We start from the raw sequence: 14,356 nt of genomic DNA, 5'->3' as shown, positions 1-14,356 counted from the left end.
CAATGCTGTCTGTGTGAGTGGACCAATTCAGTTTGTCTGTGATGTGTATGCCGAGGAACTTAAAACTTGCTACCCTCTCCCCTACTGTTCCATCGATGTGGATAGGGGGGTGTTCCCTCTGCTGTTTCCTGAAGTCCACAATCATCTCCTTAGTTTTGTTGACGTTGAGTGTGAGGTTATTTTCCTGACACCACACTCCGAGGGCCCTCACCTCCTCCCTGTAGGCCGTCTCGTCGTTGTTGGTAATCAAGCCTACCACTGTTGTGTCGTCCGCAAAGTGGTAGGCTTGATTACCAACAACGACGAAACGGCCTACAGGGAGGAGGTGAGGGCCCTCGGAGTGTGGTGTCAGGAAAATAACCTCACAATCTACAGGAATGTTGTGTAGCCAAATCACCTAAAATTACCAACGTAAGCAAAATGCTTCGGTTTTTCGTCCCAGCATTGCTGTGTGTGTGTTCTGGAATGAAGAAGGTCTCTTTCCCCAAAACATACAGCAGGATGTATCCAGGGCACTGCAGTTTGACATTTAAAAAAACTTGCATTATTTTGTAATTTAGACAAATGATTGCACTTTATAAGCCAACACACCCTGATGTTGTTTTTGATTTGCCGTTTGTTGTTTTCCAGGATGGTGGTTGCTATGGAGATTTGTTCTGTAAAGCATTGAAGACATACAACATGTTGTGCTTCGGAATCTACAGATTGAGAGACGCTCACCTTGCCACACCTAGCCAGTGTACCAAACGGTGAGACAGTCAGTGTTACATCCACCCATCTCACTTGTCAAGGTGTAACAACATCAGCTGTTTCCCATTATAATATTAGCAGTTATGTGATTATATTATACTGTTTATCGTAGACACTTATGTGATTAGATAACTCTACAAACTAGATGCATTTCGACTTCATGCCTCTAACACAGAACATTTTTAATTTGAAATAAATCTGCTTTGAAATCTTGTAACTGATTAGTTTTCAACCACGCCACATTAGCTTTCTGTGATGTATTTTTTTTTGTTGGGCTGTATGACAAAAGGTTTTCTTTACTGCTCTAATTACGTTGGTAACCAGTTTATAATAGCAATAAGGCACCTCGGGGTTTGTGGTATATGGCCAATGTACAGTACATTCAGAAAGTCTTCAGACCCCTTCACCTCTTCCACATTTTGTTAGTTTGGAACCACCAAGACTCTTCCTAGAGCTGGCCACCCGGCCAAACTGAGCAATCGGGGGAGAAGGGCCTTGGTCAGGGAGGTGATAAGAACCCATTGGTCACTCTGACAGAGCTCTAGAGTACCTTTGTGGAGATGGGAGAACCTTCCAGAAGGACACCCATCTCTGCAGCATTCCACCAATCAGGCCTTTATGGTAGAGTGGCCAGACAGAACCCACTCCTCAGTAAAAGGCACATAACAGCCTGCTTGGAATTTGCCAAAAGGCACGTAAAGGACTCTCAAGACCATGAGAAACAAGATTCTCTGGTCTGATGAAATCAAAATTGAACTCTTTGGCCTGAATGCCAAGCGTCACGTCTGGAGGAAACCTGGCACCATCCGTACCGTGAAGCATGGTGGTGGCAGCTTCTTGCTGTGGGGATGTTTTCATCAACAGGTACTGGAAGACTAGTCAGGATCGAGGGAAAGATGAACGGAGCAAAGTACAGAGAGATCCTTGATGAAAACCTACTCCAGAGTTCTCAGGACCTCAGACTGGGGCGAAGGTTCACCTTTCACCTTCCAACAGGAAAACAACTCTAAGCACACAGCAAGGACAACGTAGGAGTGGCAGGAGTCTTTGAATGTCCTTGAGTGGCCTAGCCAGAGCCTGGACTTGAACCCGATCAAACATCTCTGGAGAGACCTAAAAATAGCTGTGCAACGACGCTCCCCGTCCAACGGGAGTTTGAGAGGATCTCCAGAGAAGAATGGGAGAAACTCCCCAAATACAGGTGTGCCGAGCTTGTAGTGTCATACCCAAGAAGACTCAAGGCTGTAATCGCTAAATATGCAAAAAAAATGAACAGGATGTTTTTTCTTTGGCATTTGTGTGTAGATTGATGAGGAAAAAGATTGATTTAATACATTTTAGAAAAAGGCTGTAACGTAACAACATGTGAAGGTATCTGAATGCACTGTACCATGGCCAAGGGCTGTATTCAGGCACTCTACATTACGTTGAGCCTAAGAACTGCCCTTAGCCATGGTATATTGGCCATATACACCCCCCCCCCCCTCCCCTGGCCTTATTGCTTAATTATACATTGACTAATCAGTATTGTTCTGTTTTCTACCAACTCCTATCCTTTCCTTTATACAGGTATGTGATCACCAACCCTCCGTATGAGTTTGAGTTGGTCCCCACAGACCTGATCTTCTGTCTGATGCAGTTTGACCACAATGCGGGCCAGTCTCGGACCAGCCTTTCCCACAGCTCCCACTCCTCCCATTCCTCCAGCAAAAAGAGCTCGTCTGTCCACTCCATCCCCACCACCAACCGCCAGAACCGCAGCAGCAAGGCTCGGGAGGCTGGCCACAAACAGAAGTAGGTGGAGGAGGTGTGTGTGTGTGTGTGTGTGTGTGTGTGTGTGTGTGTGTGTGTGTGTGTGTGTGTGTCTGTGTGTGTCTGTGTGTGTGTGTCTGTGTGTCTGTGTGTCTGTGTGTCTGTGTGTGTGTCTGTGTTCCCAAAAGTTTCCTGTGGGTGTTGTGTCTATGTAGAGTTGTGGCCAAAAGGTGTGTGTCACTGTTTGGTCAGTTATCTCTGTCTGTATGTTTATTGGGGTTTGGGTTTTGTTTCTGAGATTTTGTGCTCAATGTCAACGTCATGTTTGTGCAATGTTTGCTCCATAACCATCAGCATGTGGTCCTTGCTCTGACATCTCTGCCTGCCTCCATAGCTACTGTACCATGATCCAATCAATGGAACTAAGGGGAAACTTTGATGTGCATTGTTTTCACCGACAAACGGTCTTAAAAATTTCCTTCGACCTCATTGAACCTTTATTTAAGCATTATTTTAAGAACGCAAAATATCACCGAAAGATGACAAGGAACAAAGGTCTTTCTAAAACAATCATATGTTGTCTTTGTACCAGGCCGGGTGACGGGCGTGGCAGGCATTTTGTCTCGAGAAGACACGGTACAGTGCACTCGGGAAAGTATTCAGACTCCTTAAACTTTTTCCACATTTTGTTACGTTACAGCCTTATTCTAAAATTAATTTAATTGTTTTTTTCCCCCTCATCAATCTACACACACTACCCCATAATGACAAACCAAAAACGGGTTGTTTAGACATTTTGCTCATTTAAAAAAAACACAAACCTGAAATATTACATTTACATACATATTCAGACCTTTTACTCAGTACTTTGTTGAAGCACCTTTGGCAGTGTTTACAGCTTCGAGTCTTCTTGGGTATGACGCTACAAGCTTGGCACACCTGTATTTGGGGAGTTTCTCCCATTCTTCTCAGTAGATCCTATCAAGCTCTGTTAGGTTGGATGGGGAGTGCTGCTGCACAGCTATTTTCAGGTCTCTCTAGAGATGTTCGATTGGGTTCAAGTCCGGGCTCTGGCTGGGCCACTCAAGGACATTCAGAGACTTGTCCCGAAGCCACCCCTGCGTTGTCTTGGCTGTGTGCTTAGGGTCATTGTTCTGTTGGAAGGTGAACCTTCGCTCCAGTCTGAGGTCCTGAGTGCTCTGGAGGTGGTTTTCATCAAGGATCTCTGTACTTTGCTCCGTTCATCTTTTCCTCGATCCTGACTAGTCTCCCAGTTCGTGCTGCTGAAAAACATCCCAACAGCATGATGCTGTCACCACCATGCTTCACCATAGGGATGGTGCCAGGTTTCCTCCAGACACAATGCTTGGCATTCAGGCAAAGAGTTCAATCTTGGTTTCATCAGACCAGAGAATCTTGTTTTTGATGGTCTGAGTGTCCTTTAGGTGCCCTTTTGGCAAACTCCAAGTGGGCTGTCATGTGCCGTTTACTGAGGAGTGGCTTACGTCTGTCCAGGAAGAGTCTTGGTTGTTCCAAACTTCTTCCTTTTAAGAATGATGGAGGCACTGTGTTCTTGGACCTTCAATGCTGTAGAAATTTTTTGGAATCCTTCCCCAGATCTGTGCCTCGACACAGTCCTGTCTCTGAGCTCTACGGACAATTCCTTCGACCTTGGTTTTTGCTCTGACAGGCACTGTCAACTGTGGGACAGTGTGTGTTCTTTTCCAAATCATGTCCAATCAATTATATTTATCACAGGTGGACTCCATTCAAGTTCTAGAAACATCTCACGGATGAGCCATGGAAACAGCTGAGCTGAGCTCAACTTCGAGTCTCATAGCAAAGGGTCTGAATACTTATGTAAATAAGGTATTTCTGTTATTAATATTTAATACATTTGCAAAAAATGATAAAAAGCCTGTTTTGGCTTTGTCATTATGGGGTACTATGTGTAGATTGAGGATTTGATTTGATCCATTTTAGAGTAAGGCTTTAACATAACAGAATGTGGAAAAGTGAAGAGGTCTGAATATTTTCTGAATGCACTGTACAGTATGTTTTTACTTTGACTCATATTGGTATAGCCTGCTTATTTGTTAGTGTACGTACCAACAGCATGCCATGGTTATGGATTGAATGTAACATGATTTACGTAGATTAAACATTTTACCCAACATGACCACATTTTGACCAGAGAAGCTGATGTTCCAGATGATTGTCCATGATAAACGTCATTAAACCATCTGTGTTGACATCTATCTGGTTATTGTGTCTGTTCTGAGACATGGCATGTCCATGGTCCTAGTTCTACATCTCAAATGATTCTTTTTAGTTCTGTTTTAAATTTGGATGTGTTTTGCATAATATAATATATAATTTAAGTTATATTAAATGATAAGGAAGTAATAATTGTAAAATTACCCAGAGAATATGATTTTGATGGTAAGAAAATACATCATGCTACTAAGTACTCCCTAAACAGTGATAGATCATTTATCAATGTCCATTCTTAAGCTTAAAGACAACAGACCAACTGAAATGTCTTAGTGTAATTTTAAATGTCCCTTAGCATTTGCCTTCAATGCTTTTCAAACATGGTGTCATCGGGAGGCGAAGTGTAGGTGTTCAGTATCTAGAAACATAAACAGGGCTAAGGCAACATCTGACAAGTAGGGTTGGGGTCAATTTAGGACGTAAACTGAAATAGCATTTTACATTTTGTCAATGAGGCCTTGATTACGTTAGAAAATAGCCATAGTTTTCAGTGTTTACATACTGTAGAGAACAGCAAGAAATCCAGTCAGGTCAGTGATTGTGTTTGAGACGTGTTATTTGCCTTGTATAGACTGTAATACCTCACTTACTTAGATTACCTACTTCTCTTTCTGAAGTGCAACAAGGATGAATAGAATGAGCCAAGGTATGCAAGTTAACAATTCTGCATGTCCTACTATTACAATAGCAACCTTTATGTGGGGTTCTAATCATAACTTTGTCCCTGTGGCAATTGTTATGACAAGGGGAGGTTTTATAGTCTTTCTGTTATTTTCCTGTAAGGATAAGTCATCATGCCTCAGTTTAAGTTTTGCTTTTGGACAAATGGATAGCAAAATGGCTGCCGCTGCCTCTGCCCTCTCCCTGTCATGCCCAGGACCATCTCTGCATTGGCTCCTCCTGCCTTTCTGTTTTATCTCCTTCACACCCTAATTCACCTGATTATGCTTTTTCTTTGTTTTCTTCTGACAGAGCCTCTATTTTGTATCATTTATCATGTTTTTTTTGTTTGCTTTATTTCAACTTGAGACAAATTGCATTGTCAGAGGTTTGTGTGTTTGCACATATTCTTTCCTATTGAATGTGATTAGATGTTGTTCAAGTGATAGAAATATGTTGTAATCCGGATTCTGTATAACGCTATCAACTGGAGCCACAGAGTGTTGCCTATCACACACCATATAATACAAACATGAACTGTAGACATTTGATGACCTAAAGATCATACCTCTCGTAGAGTACGCTTGAAACCTCCTCAAATTGACATGTTTCGAACTCATAACTCTGCGGTGGTTTCAGGCGATAGACATCTTGCTTCACCTCAGGCATAGTTTCAAAACATCAAACACTTGTGCTGTAACACACTTGCCTGAGCACTAAGTTGACTGAAACACACACACACTTACATTCACACAGACCCACATGCACACACTCCAACGTTGAAATAACTTTACCTGGAAGGAAATGAAGTACCTGACTTGAAACCTATGATCCCTCATGCTATATAAGGCGGCTACTTAAACTGAGACAGGAATATATAACATGACACCGTATGGATTATTCAACACTAACACTTTGTTTCTGCCCCATCCCTCCGCAGAAAGGAAATGGTTTACAGATGAACCAGAAAATGCCTACCCACGGAACATTCAGATCAAGCCCATGAGCACTCACATGGCCAACCAAGTCAACCAATACAAATCCACTAGCAGTCTGATACCACCAATCAGAGAAGTTGAAGATGAATGCTGAAAACCAGGCCCGCTTGATGACTCGTGAGAATTCTGGACGCTCTTATGAAAGGAGATAAGAGATGGCGAACAGGGATAATGATGATTAATTGGTCCCCACTCATTCTACAGATCAAGAGTTTGACATAAACACCACAACTGGAAGGGGCCTCCTATGTGTATACCTGCAATGTTACTTCCATGCTCTTCATGTTTCATTTATCAATCTTCCATAGAGATGTACATAATGACAATCTAATGAGGATTGTACACCCCCTCCCCCTTAGCACTTTTTGAAATGATTTGAAGAGTTGAAGAGAGAAGATTAAGTACTTCCTGTAATTATTTGCAATCGTTCATCACCTCTTCGTGTGACCAGACTCCATGGCTACTGTATTTTGAGGTTACTACTTGTTGTTGGAGGATGAGGGTCACGGCAGTTCGCTCATCGTTCACCACATCTCCCAAAAACGCCATTGGGGCTGACCACTCATACACCGTGTCTGTTTCTGTTCTATTTGCACTAAAACTGATCACGCTATTTTGCAACACGACGACGGGAAACATTGACATCTCCCCAAAACAACACCCATCACAGAAATGTGAACTTTTTGGTTGTCGATTCACTTTGTCATTTGAAGAGGTGTACAGATCCATTACATCACTGCTTAGGGTATGCTACTGTATGTCAACATGCTGTTGAGTAATCATCTGAATGAATGCATTCGAGTCCTGTAGATCATATTGTAAATCAGTTGTCTTGAGACTCAGAGTACTGTAAGAGATAGTTATGGGATAAGCTGGTTGACCGTATATAGCTACACTGTACCTACATCTGTTCTGGGGATATCACAATGGCTATGGATCATAATGATGTCTTTGACCGTGTTTCAAGCTCCTATCATCGCATGGTGCCTGAGCCCTTTTATAACAATACAGCGCAGATGATCAACTTAACCTGAAAACATGAAAACATGAAAGGGGACGAAGGACAACCTTGTCCTATCCCTTATGTGTAAACATGAAACGGGACAAAAGACAACCTTGTCCTATCCCTTATGTGTAAACATGAAAGTGGACGAAGGACAACCTTGTTCTATCCCTTATGTGTAAACATGAAAGGGGACGAAGGACAACCTTGTCCTATCCCTTATGTGTAAACATGAAAGGGGACGAAGGACAACTTTGTCCTATCCCTTATGTGTAAACATGAAAGAGGTGAATGGACAACTTTGTCTCGTCCCTTGTGAACACGTTAATTGAGTGAAAGGACAGCCTTGTACACATCTTGCATATGGCATGTGTATACTGTACGTGGCAGCAATGTGTCCCCTCAACAAAAACATTGGTGGAACATCTGAGTTAGTGTTAGTGTTGTCATCTCTCCATCAGTGTGTATGTGATGGTGGTTCAGCCTCTGAGGGAGCAGCATGTGGGATCAAGGCTTCAAACATGAATAACGAATATGAACTAGCTCTGTCTGGGGGTTGCCAATCAACTAATGAACTAAGCAAACACTTTTCTATGCTCACCATCATGCCCAGTCACATCACCAATAATACACCATCTATGATTGAGCTGAATAAATGTGAACAAACATTAGCTGTGTGCCCTAAAAATGTAAGGGAAGCATTTAAGCCGAAACCTATTTAATAACAAAAGAATAAGCATATCATTTCAATATTTTTTTGTCTGTTGAGAAATTTGGAGAAACAATGCCACATATTGCGTAAAATGGGCATCAGTGGGTCCTCCTTTGACCAGCGCCACCACTGCCTGGCACAGGGTTGGTAACAGAGGCAGCAAAGAGCTTGGATGTTCTCCGCTGCCAATCCTGATGTCATCATGACACCTCTAAACACTGTTGGTAAACATTAAGGGAAAAGCTCAATCATAGTTTTGCCACTGATGACGATGAAGAACGCTGGAGAAAACTTGCTTGTGTTCTTCATGTTATTCTGGTCAAGGCACAAGACAGTCCGTGTTAAAAATGGACCGTTTCTATTTTGTTTTTGATCCAGAGCAACCCAGACAGAGCTGCAGCCTTGGGGAGGAGAGGGTATGGTGCCACAGATGAACCAACTCAATTCTTAACCTAGATACTTTATACATACAAATATGATTATTTTATATTCATCTGAGCATAATCATGTTGTACTTATTTTTACACATGACGTAGTGAGAAACACTTTGTGAAAGCAATCCATTATTATTATTAGGCCTATAATTACATCAGATTATTTTATTTCTAAATTAATCACTGTATTTAACATAATCCTACCAAAATTATTCATATCAATTCTGAAATGCTTATAATTAGAAATGCATCATTGAGGAAGAGTAGAAGTCCCCTCTCTTATCTCTGATAAAGTATAGTGATTAAGGGCGCTATTCAATCCATATCGCAGAAGTTCAACATTACAGTTTGATTGAAATTTAAAGGCAATGTTTAGCAGAGACTGCATTCACGATAAACGCTGCATATGTCCAGTGGTGGAACAAGTACTTATTGTCATACTTGAGTGAAATTATAGATACCTTAATAGAAAATTACTCAAGTAAAAGTGAGTCACCCAGTGAAATACTACTTTAGTAAAAGTCTAAAAGTATTTGGTTTTAAATATATATATTTGAAAGTATAAATCATTTCAAATTCCTTATATTAAGCAAACCAGGCACCATTTTCTTGTTTTTTATTTATTTATGGAAAGCCAGTGACACACTCCAACGCTCAGGCATCATTTACAAACTAAGTATGTAGGTGTTTGTGTTTAGTGAGTCCGCCAAATCAGAGGCAAGACCAGGGATGTTATCTTGATAAGAGTGTGAATTGTCAAAAATATTAATAGTAAAATACAGATATCCCAAAAAACTACTTAAGTAGTACTTCAAAGTATTTGTCCTTAAGTACTTTACACCACTGCATATGTCGGCTCAATCGGAAATTACATTTACATTTCTATCGCACAATCTGTAACGCTTCAGTGATACAGATTGACTAGAGTCCTAAGTCAATATTGTATAACAGATAACATAAATCTAATGAGAGTCTTAAGTCAATATTGTAGAAGAGATAACATAAATCCAATGAGAGCCCTAAGTCAATATTGTAGAAAATATATCATAAATCTTGAGAGCCCTAAGTCAATATTGTATAGGAGATAACATAAATCTAATGAGAGCCCTAAGTCAATATTGTATAGGAGATAACATAAATCTAATGAGAGCCCTAAGTCAATATTGTATAGGAGATAACATAAATTTAATGAGAGCCCTAAGTTAATATTGTATAGGAGATAACATAAATCTAACTCTGAGCTTCTGTATCAACTGTTGAGTGCTCCTCAAAACGTAAATGGGCTTAGTTGAAGGATCTCTGTAGCTGTATTGATAAACTTTATTGTACTGCTCATTTTCATCTGTAAGCAAATACAAATGTTGTTGTCTGAGACAAACATAAATGTGACGTAAACAATCACTGGGTGTAAATAATACCCAGACAGTGAGCCAATCGGAAAGGTGCATGAAGCCCCGATCTGGGGCATTTAGGCATTCGTTCTGTTCTGAGAGTAAAACTGGGTGACCTCTACTATCAATGATTGACCTAAATTAGGTCTCTTAGTAAGGAGAGATACATTGAAGTATTGTTTTGTGGGTGTATAATGTCATTCTTCATGAATGTGCGTTTCTAACTATGTGACAGATTGTTAGAACATCATCAGGTTGTTTGCATTGAACAGATAGCCATGATATTATAGACTAAGATAATGTCTTTCTAAAGACCTGTCATTCTTGACAAAAAAAGGACATATATTTGTGTCTCAATATGTTGTGTATATTCAGCCATTATATAGATTTTTCTGAAGCAAAATGTCCTGAGCTTTCTGTCTGTCTATTGGGTGTGGTGCGACTGCTCATAAACATTTTGTCCTGACGTGAACTTCTGAAGCTTTTGTGCTTACATTGTTGTCACACTTTGTAGCAAGTATAATTATTTTCAGAAAGTATGTGAGTACAAATGTGTATATAATTGGGTTGTTAATAATATACTCGCTAGACTGAAAAACAAGGAATTAATATTTGACAATGACTTGACTTGACACATACTATTGACGAAGGACAAACTTATTGTTTTGTCATAAATGGAAAAAAATGTAAACTTGACTTGAGCAGGTTTAACAGGACCTGGTTATATGAACCATCACAGAGGTGCAGACATAAGCTGGTACCAGTTCAGCAAAGCTTATCACAGTACAGAGAGAACATACTTCATTTGTTTTCTTGTTGAAATAGTTTCTTTATCAGGGTTTACATTCCATTTTGTCAGCTCTCGTCATTTATGTCACCATAGTAATATCCATGGATTGTTTGAAACTAATTTGTATTATTTGTTTACAGATTTATTTTTTATTCAGAGGCACTTAAATAATTATCACTGTACTCAGAAATCAAATGGTACAAATCACAACCCAAACAGATGCATACTTACAGAATAGTCTACCAGTGCATTTCATTATATCTGAATGTTTTTTTATTTTCAATACTTGTACCCACAATTTGTGTGACTGTTTTGACTCAAACTGGAAAAGACACTGGATTGAAACCTGTTCTTACATTAAGCTTGATCTCTTTTTGGCACAAATACTCCACAAATCTATGGTACTGCTGTATACCATATAATATGTTTGTACACGTCTTTGCAATGTACGCCTCTAAAGTTAGTGTTTTGTGCCATGGAAAGTGTTGTTGAACAAGCATCATTCAGTCATTCACTGACTCACTAACTCAGAATGAGTAGGGATTGAGTTAGTTCTTCTTAGAAAGGGAAGTAAATGTGTATGTGTATGTGATTTATACTGGCGTGGAGAACATCCAAGCCATCAATGCCCCCATGCCAGTATAGTGCCAGGCAGTGCTGTAGGTCAAGAGGAGGGCCCATTTCAAGACCCACTATAGCGAAAAGTGGCATTGAAAAGGAAGGAACATGGAGCTCATCAAAGTATCATACATCTGTGTTGGTCGTACTGTCTGTAGCTGAAGGTACCTATCTTGTTGTTAGGAGACTGCAGGGAGAGATGTTAAAACATGTTTGTTGTGTGGTAGAAGGTCTGAATGACTGAAGGATGCACAGAGAGCACAGGCCAGTTTCATGTGGCTCTGGAGTGTTTTAGTCCGCTTAAGATAGTCAGGACTATGAAACGTCACACATCACTGTTACAGTATGTGACATATTTTTGTTTATCTATTTTGTTACTGTAAAGGACGGATAAAATAACTTATTTGCTGGAAAATGTACTAGATGTAATAAAATGTATACAACTATGGGGGGATTTAAGTCTTAACAACACATTGAAATTGCAGGTGGCAATCTTTGTTGATTTTTTTAGGAAAAAAATAAACTTGCAGTATTTTGTGGGGTGGGCTGCCTATCAGTTCGGGTGGAATTCAGGACATTGCTCTCACACGTCACATATCTGATTCTTTGGCACATGGTCTACTTAGTTTGGATGGATACATGGAGGATTTGATGGTGCTGGGTAGATCTACCTGACTCTGTCAAACATAATCCGCTGATAAATATACTGTCTTGTACAAAAAGTTTGTACATAAATTGTACATGGTTTCTTTTTGTATTTTCTCAAATTAAAATGGATGTATTTGTGTTCTAAAACTGGAAAGTCTCCTCTCATTTCCTTCCAGCATTAGAAAATGTGTATATTCTTTACAGTGATGCATGTGAGCGTTAGACGAAAATACACCGTAGTGACAATATACTACGGTATAGCGAAATATATATAGAGAAATATTGTGATTTAGAGATGCTAAAGAAGTGCGTGTGAGTAGGGCTGGTGCTCCTTCTCCCCCTTCACGTCTCTCAGTAGATGTGTGCAATTTCACACTCCAACATCAAGCAGCAGAATATATGACCCTCCTTGGCATTTGTCCTCATTTCTCTCTAAAATGTGCAAACACTATTACCCTTGGGTTATCTAAAGTGGTGTGGCGATGATTCAATGGCTTCCTGCCGCCTCTGCACTCCCTCAGCCCCACCAGCACAACACAACAAGCTGCAAAAGAAAAACAAGAGACAGAAAGCGAGATATAGAACGAGAGAGTGGGGAGAGGGAAAGAAAGAGGAAGATAAATGCATAGAGAAAGAGAGAGGGGGAGAAAGAGAGTGAGGGTGAGAATGAGAGACTGACAAGGAAAGAGAGGAAGAAGGAGAGAGATGGCTTGGAGATGATGTTAGTAGCTGTGTTGATTTGTAGCCTGATAAGGGTGGCACCCAGGCGGCTGGAATTGATGGCTTGTTAGTGAGGACGGCCCCCTCTGTGAGATGTTTTCAAAATGATTGATTTACAATAAAGTGGCTCCTGGGGTGTGCACGCAGGCAGAACTGATGCAGATCGATCAAGCTGAAATTGATTGATCAGCCATTTAGCTTGCCAGTGTGTACCGAATGAACCCCCCTTCCCCCTTCCCCTCCAGCACCTCTTAATAAAACAGAGAAAGGGAGAAACACTAGATACCTCTGGACCTGTCTGCTAGCAACACAACATGAACCAGGCAATATCTGAATAAGCACCATACACTAAGAGGAGCTGGTGTGTAACGTTTATGACCATGTACTTTTTACAACACAAAACATACACATGCAAACATCCACAACATCACCCCCATCTCCAGGGCTGCATCGCTCTCCGCCACATGGCCTCAAACTGCACCGTTTTTTTCTCTCTGTCGTCCGCATACTTTCAATATTTCGATAATAAAGCATTTGACCTTTCCATTGTCTTAATGATGGAGGATTGGTTGATTTCCAGTATTTAAGAATAGGCTTTTTCAATATGATTGACGTGAAAAGTACCGTCCAACCCATAGGTTATCTCACTGTGTACTGTATTCTGTTATCAACGTGTCCCTCTGTGACTTAGCGATACAGTGCTGGTAAAGACACTGTCTAACTGTACCTTCGCCTCGAAAGGAAAATATAAATAATGCTGACTGTCGTTGTCTTGCAGTGGAGTCTTTCTTTGTGAGGTAAATAACAAGTCCTGATGTAAGTCAGTTTATACTGCGAAAAAAACACAGCAATTGATGTTGGGCAAAGTAAAGGGCATCTTCACATATGTGATGGTTGACTTTTATGTGAATTCTTGGTAACCTTTTATTCTGATAGGGGCCAATTTAGACTTAGGAAATGTACGCCTACTCATTCCAGGGTTTTTCTTTATTTGTACTATTTTCTACATCGTAGAATAATAATGACTTGGTCAGTAAAGAAAAGATGGTCAGATGAAGCAGATGCTAAGCTACAGGACTGTTTTGCCAGCACAGACTGGAATATGTTCCGGGTTTCCTCCGATCGCATTGAGGAGTACACCACATCAGTCACTGGCTTCATCAATAAGTGCATCGATGATGTCGTCCCCACAGTGACCGTACATACATACCCCAACCAGAAGCCATGGATTACAGGTAACATCCACACTGAGCTAAAAGCTAAAGCTGCCGCTTTCAAGAAGCGGGACTCTAACCCGGAAGTTTATAAGAAATCCCGCTATGCCCTCTGACAAACTATATAACAGGCAAAGCGTCAATACAGGACTAAGATCGAATCGTATTACACCGGCTCCGACACTCGTCGGATGTGGCAGGGCTTGTAAACTATTACAGACTACAAAGGGAAGCACAGCCAAGAGCTACCCAGTGACACGAGCCTACTAGATGAGATTAATTACTTCTATGCTCGCTTCAAGGCAATTAACACTGAAACATGCATGAGAGCATCAGCTATTCTGGACGACTGTGTGATCACACTCTTCGTTGCCGATGTGAGTATGACCTTT

At 40.7% G+C, this 14,356-nt stretch overlaps 1 protein-coding gene across 24 annotated transcripts in view; it reads left to right on the top strand.

The window, feature by feature from the left end:
- Positions 1-12,184, top strand: part of LOC100301648 (calcium-activated potassium channel subunit alpha-1) — a 317,555-nt gene extending 305,371 nt beyond the window's left edge. For 9 of the 24 annotated variants that reach the window (XM_036986905.1, XM_036986944.1, XM_036986906.1 and 6 more), the window contains 4 exons: positions 631-749; positions 2,320-2,544; positions 5,394-5,422; positions 6,377-12,184. In XM_036986905.1, coding sequence (XP_036842800.1) covers positions 631-749; positions 2,320-2,544; positions 5,394-5,422; positions 6,377-6,528 — 525 coding nt within the window. In that variant the 3' untranslated portion in view covers positions 6,529-12,184. The remainder of the gene's footprint in view (positions 1-630; positions 750-2,319; positions 2,545-5,393; positions 5,423-6,376) is intronic. The other 15 variants (XM_036986930.1, XM_036986918.1, XM_036986909.1 and 12 more) reach the window with 2 other exon arrangements.
- The last annotated feature ends 2,172 nt before the right edge of the window (positions 12,185-14,356 follow it).

This window comes from Oncorhynchus mykiss, chromosome 1, assembly GCF_013265735.2.
Source record: "Oncorhynchus mykiss isolate Arlee chromosome 1, USDA_OmykA_1.1, whole genome shotgun sequence".
Lineage (NCBI taxonomy): Eukaryota > Metazoa > Chordata > Actinopteri > Salmoniformes > Salmonidae > Oncorhynchus > Oncorhynchus mykiss.
The sequence above is the reverse complement of the archived record's forward strand: the minus strand, read 5'-3'. Positions and strand labels throughout refer to the sequence as shown.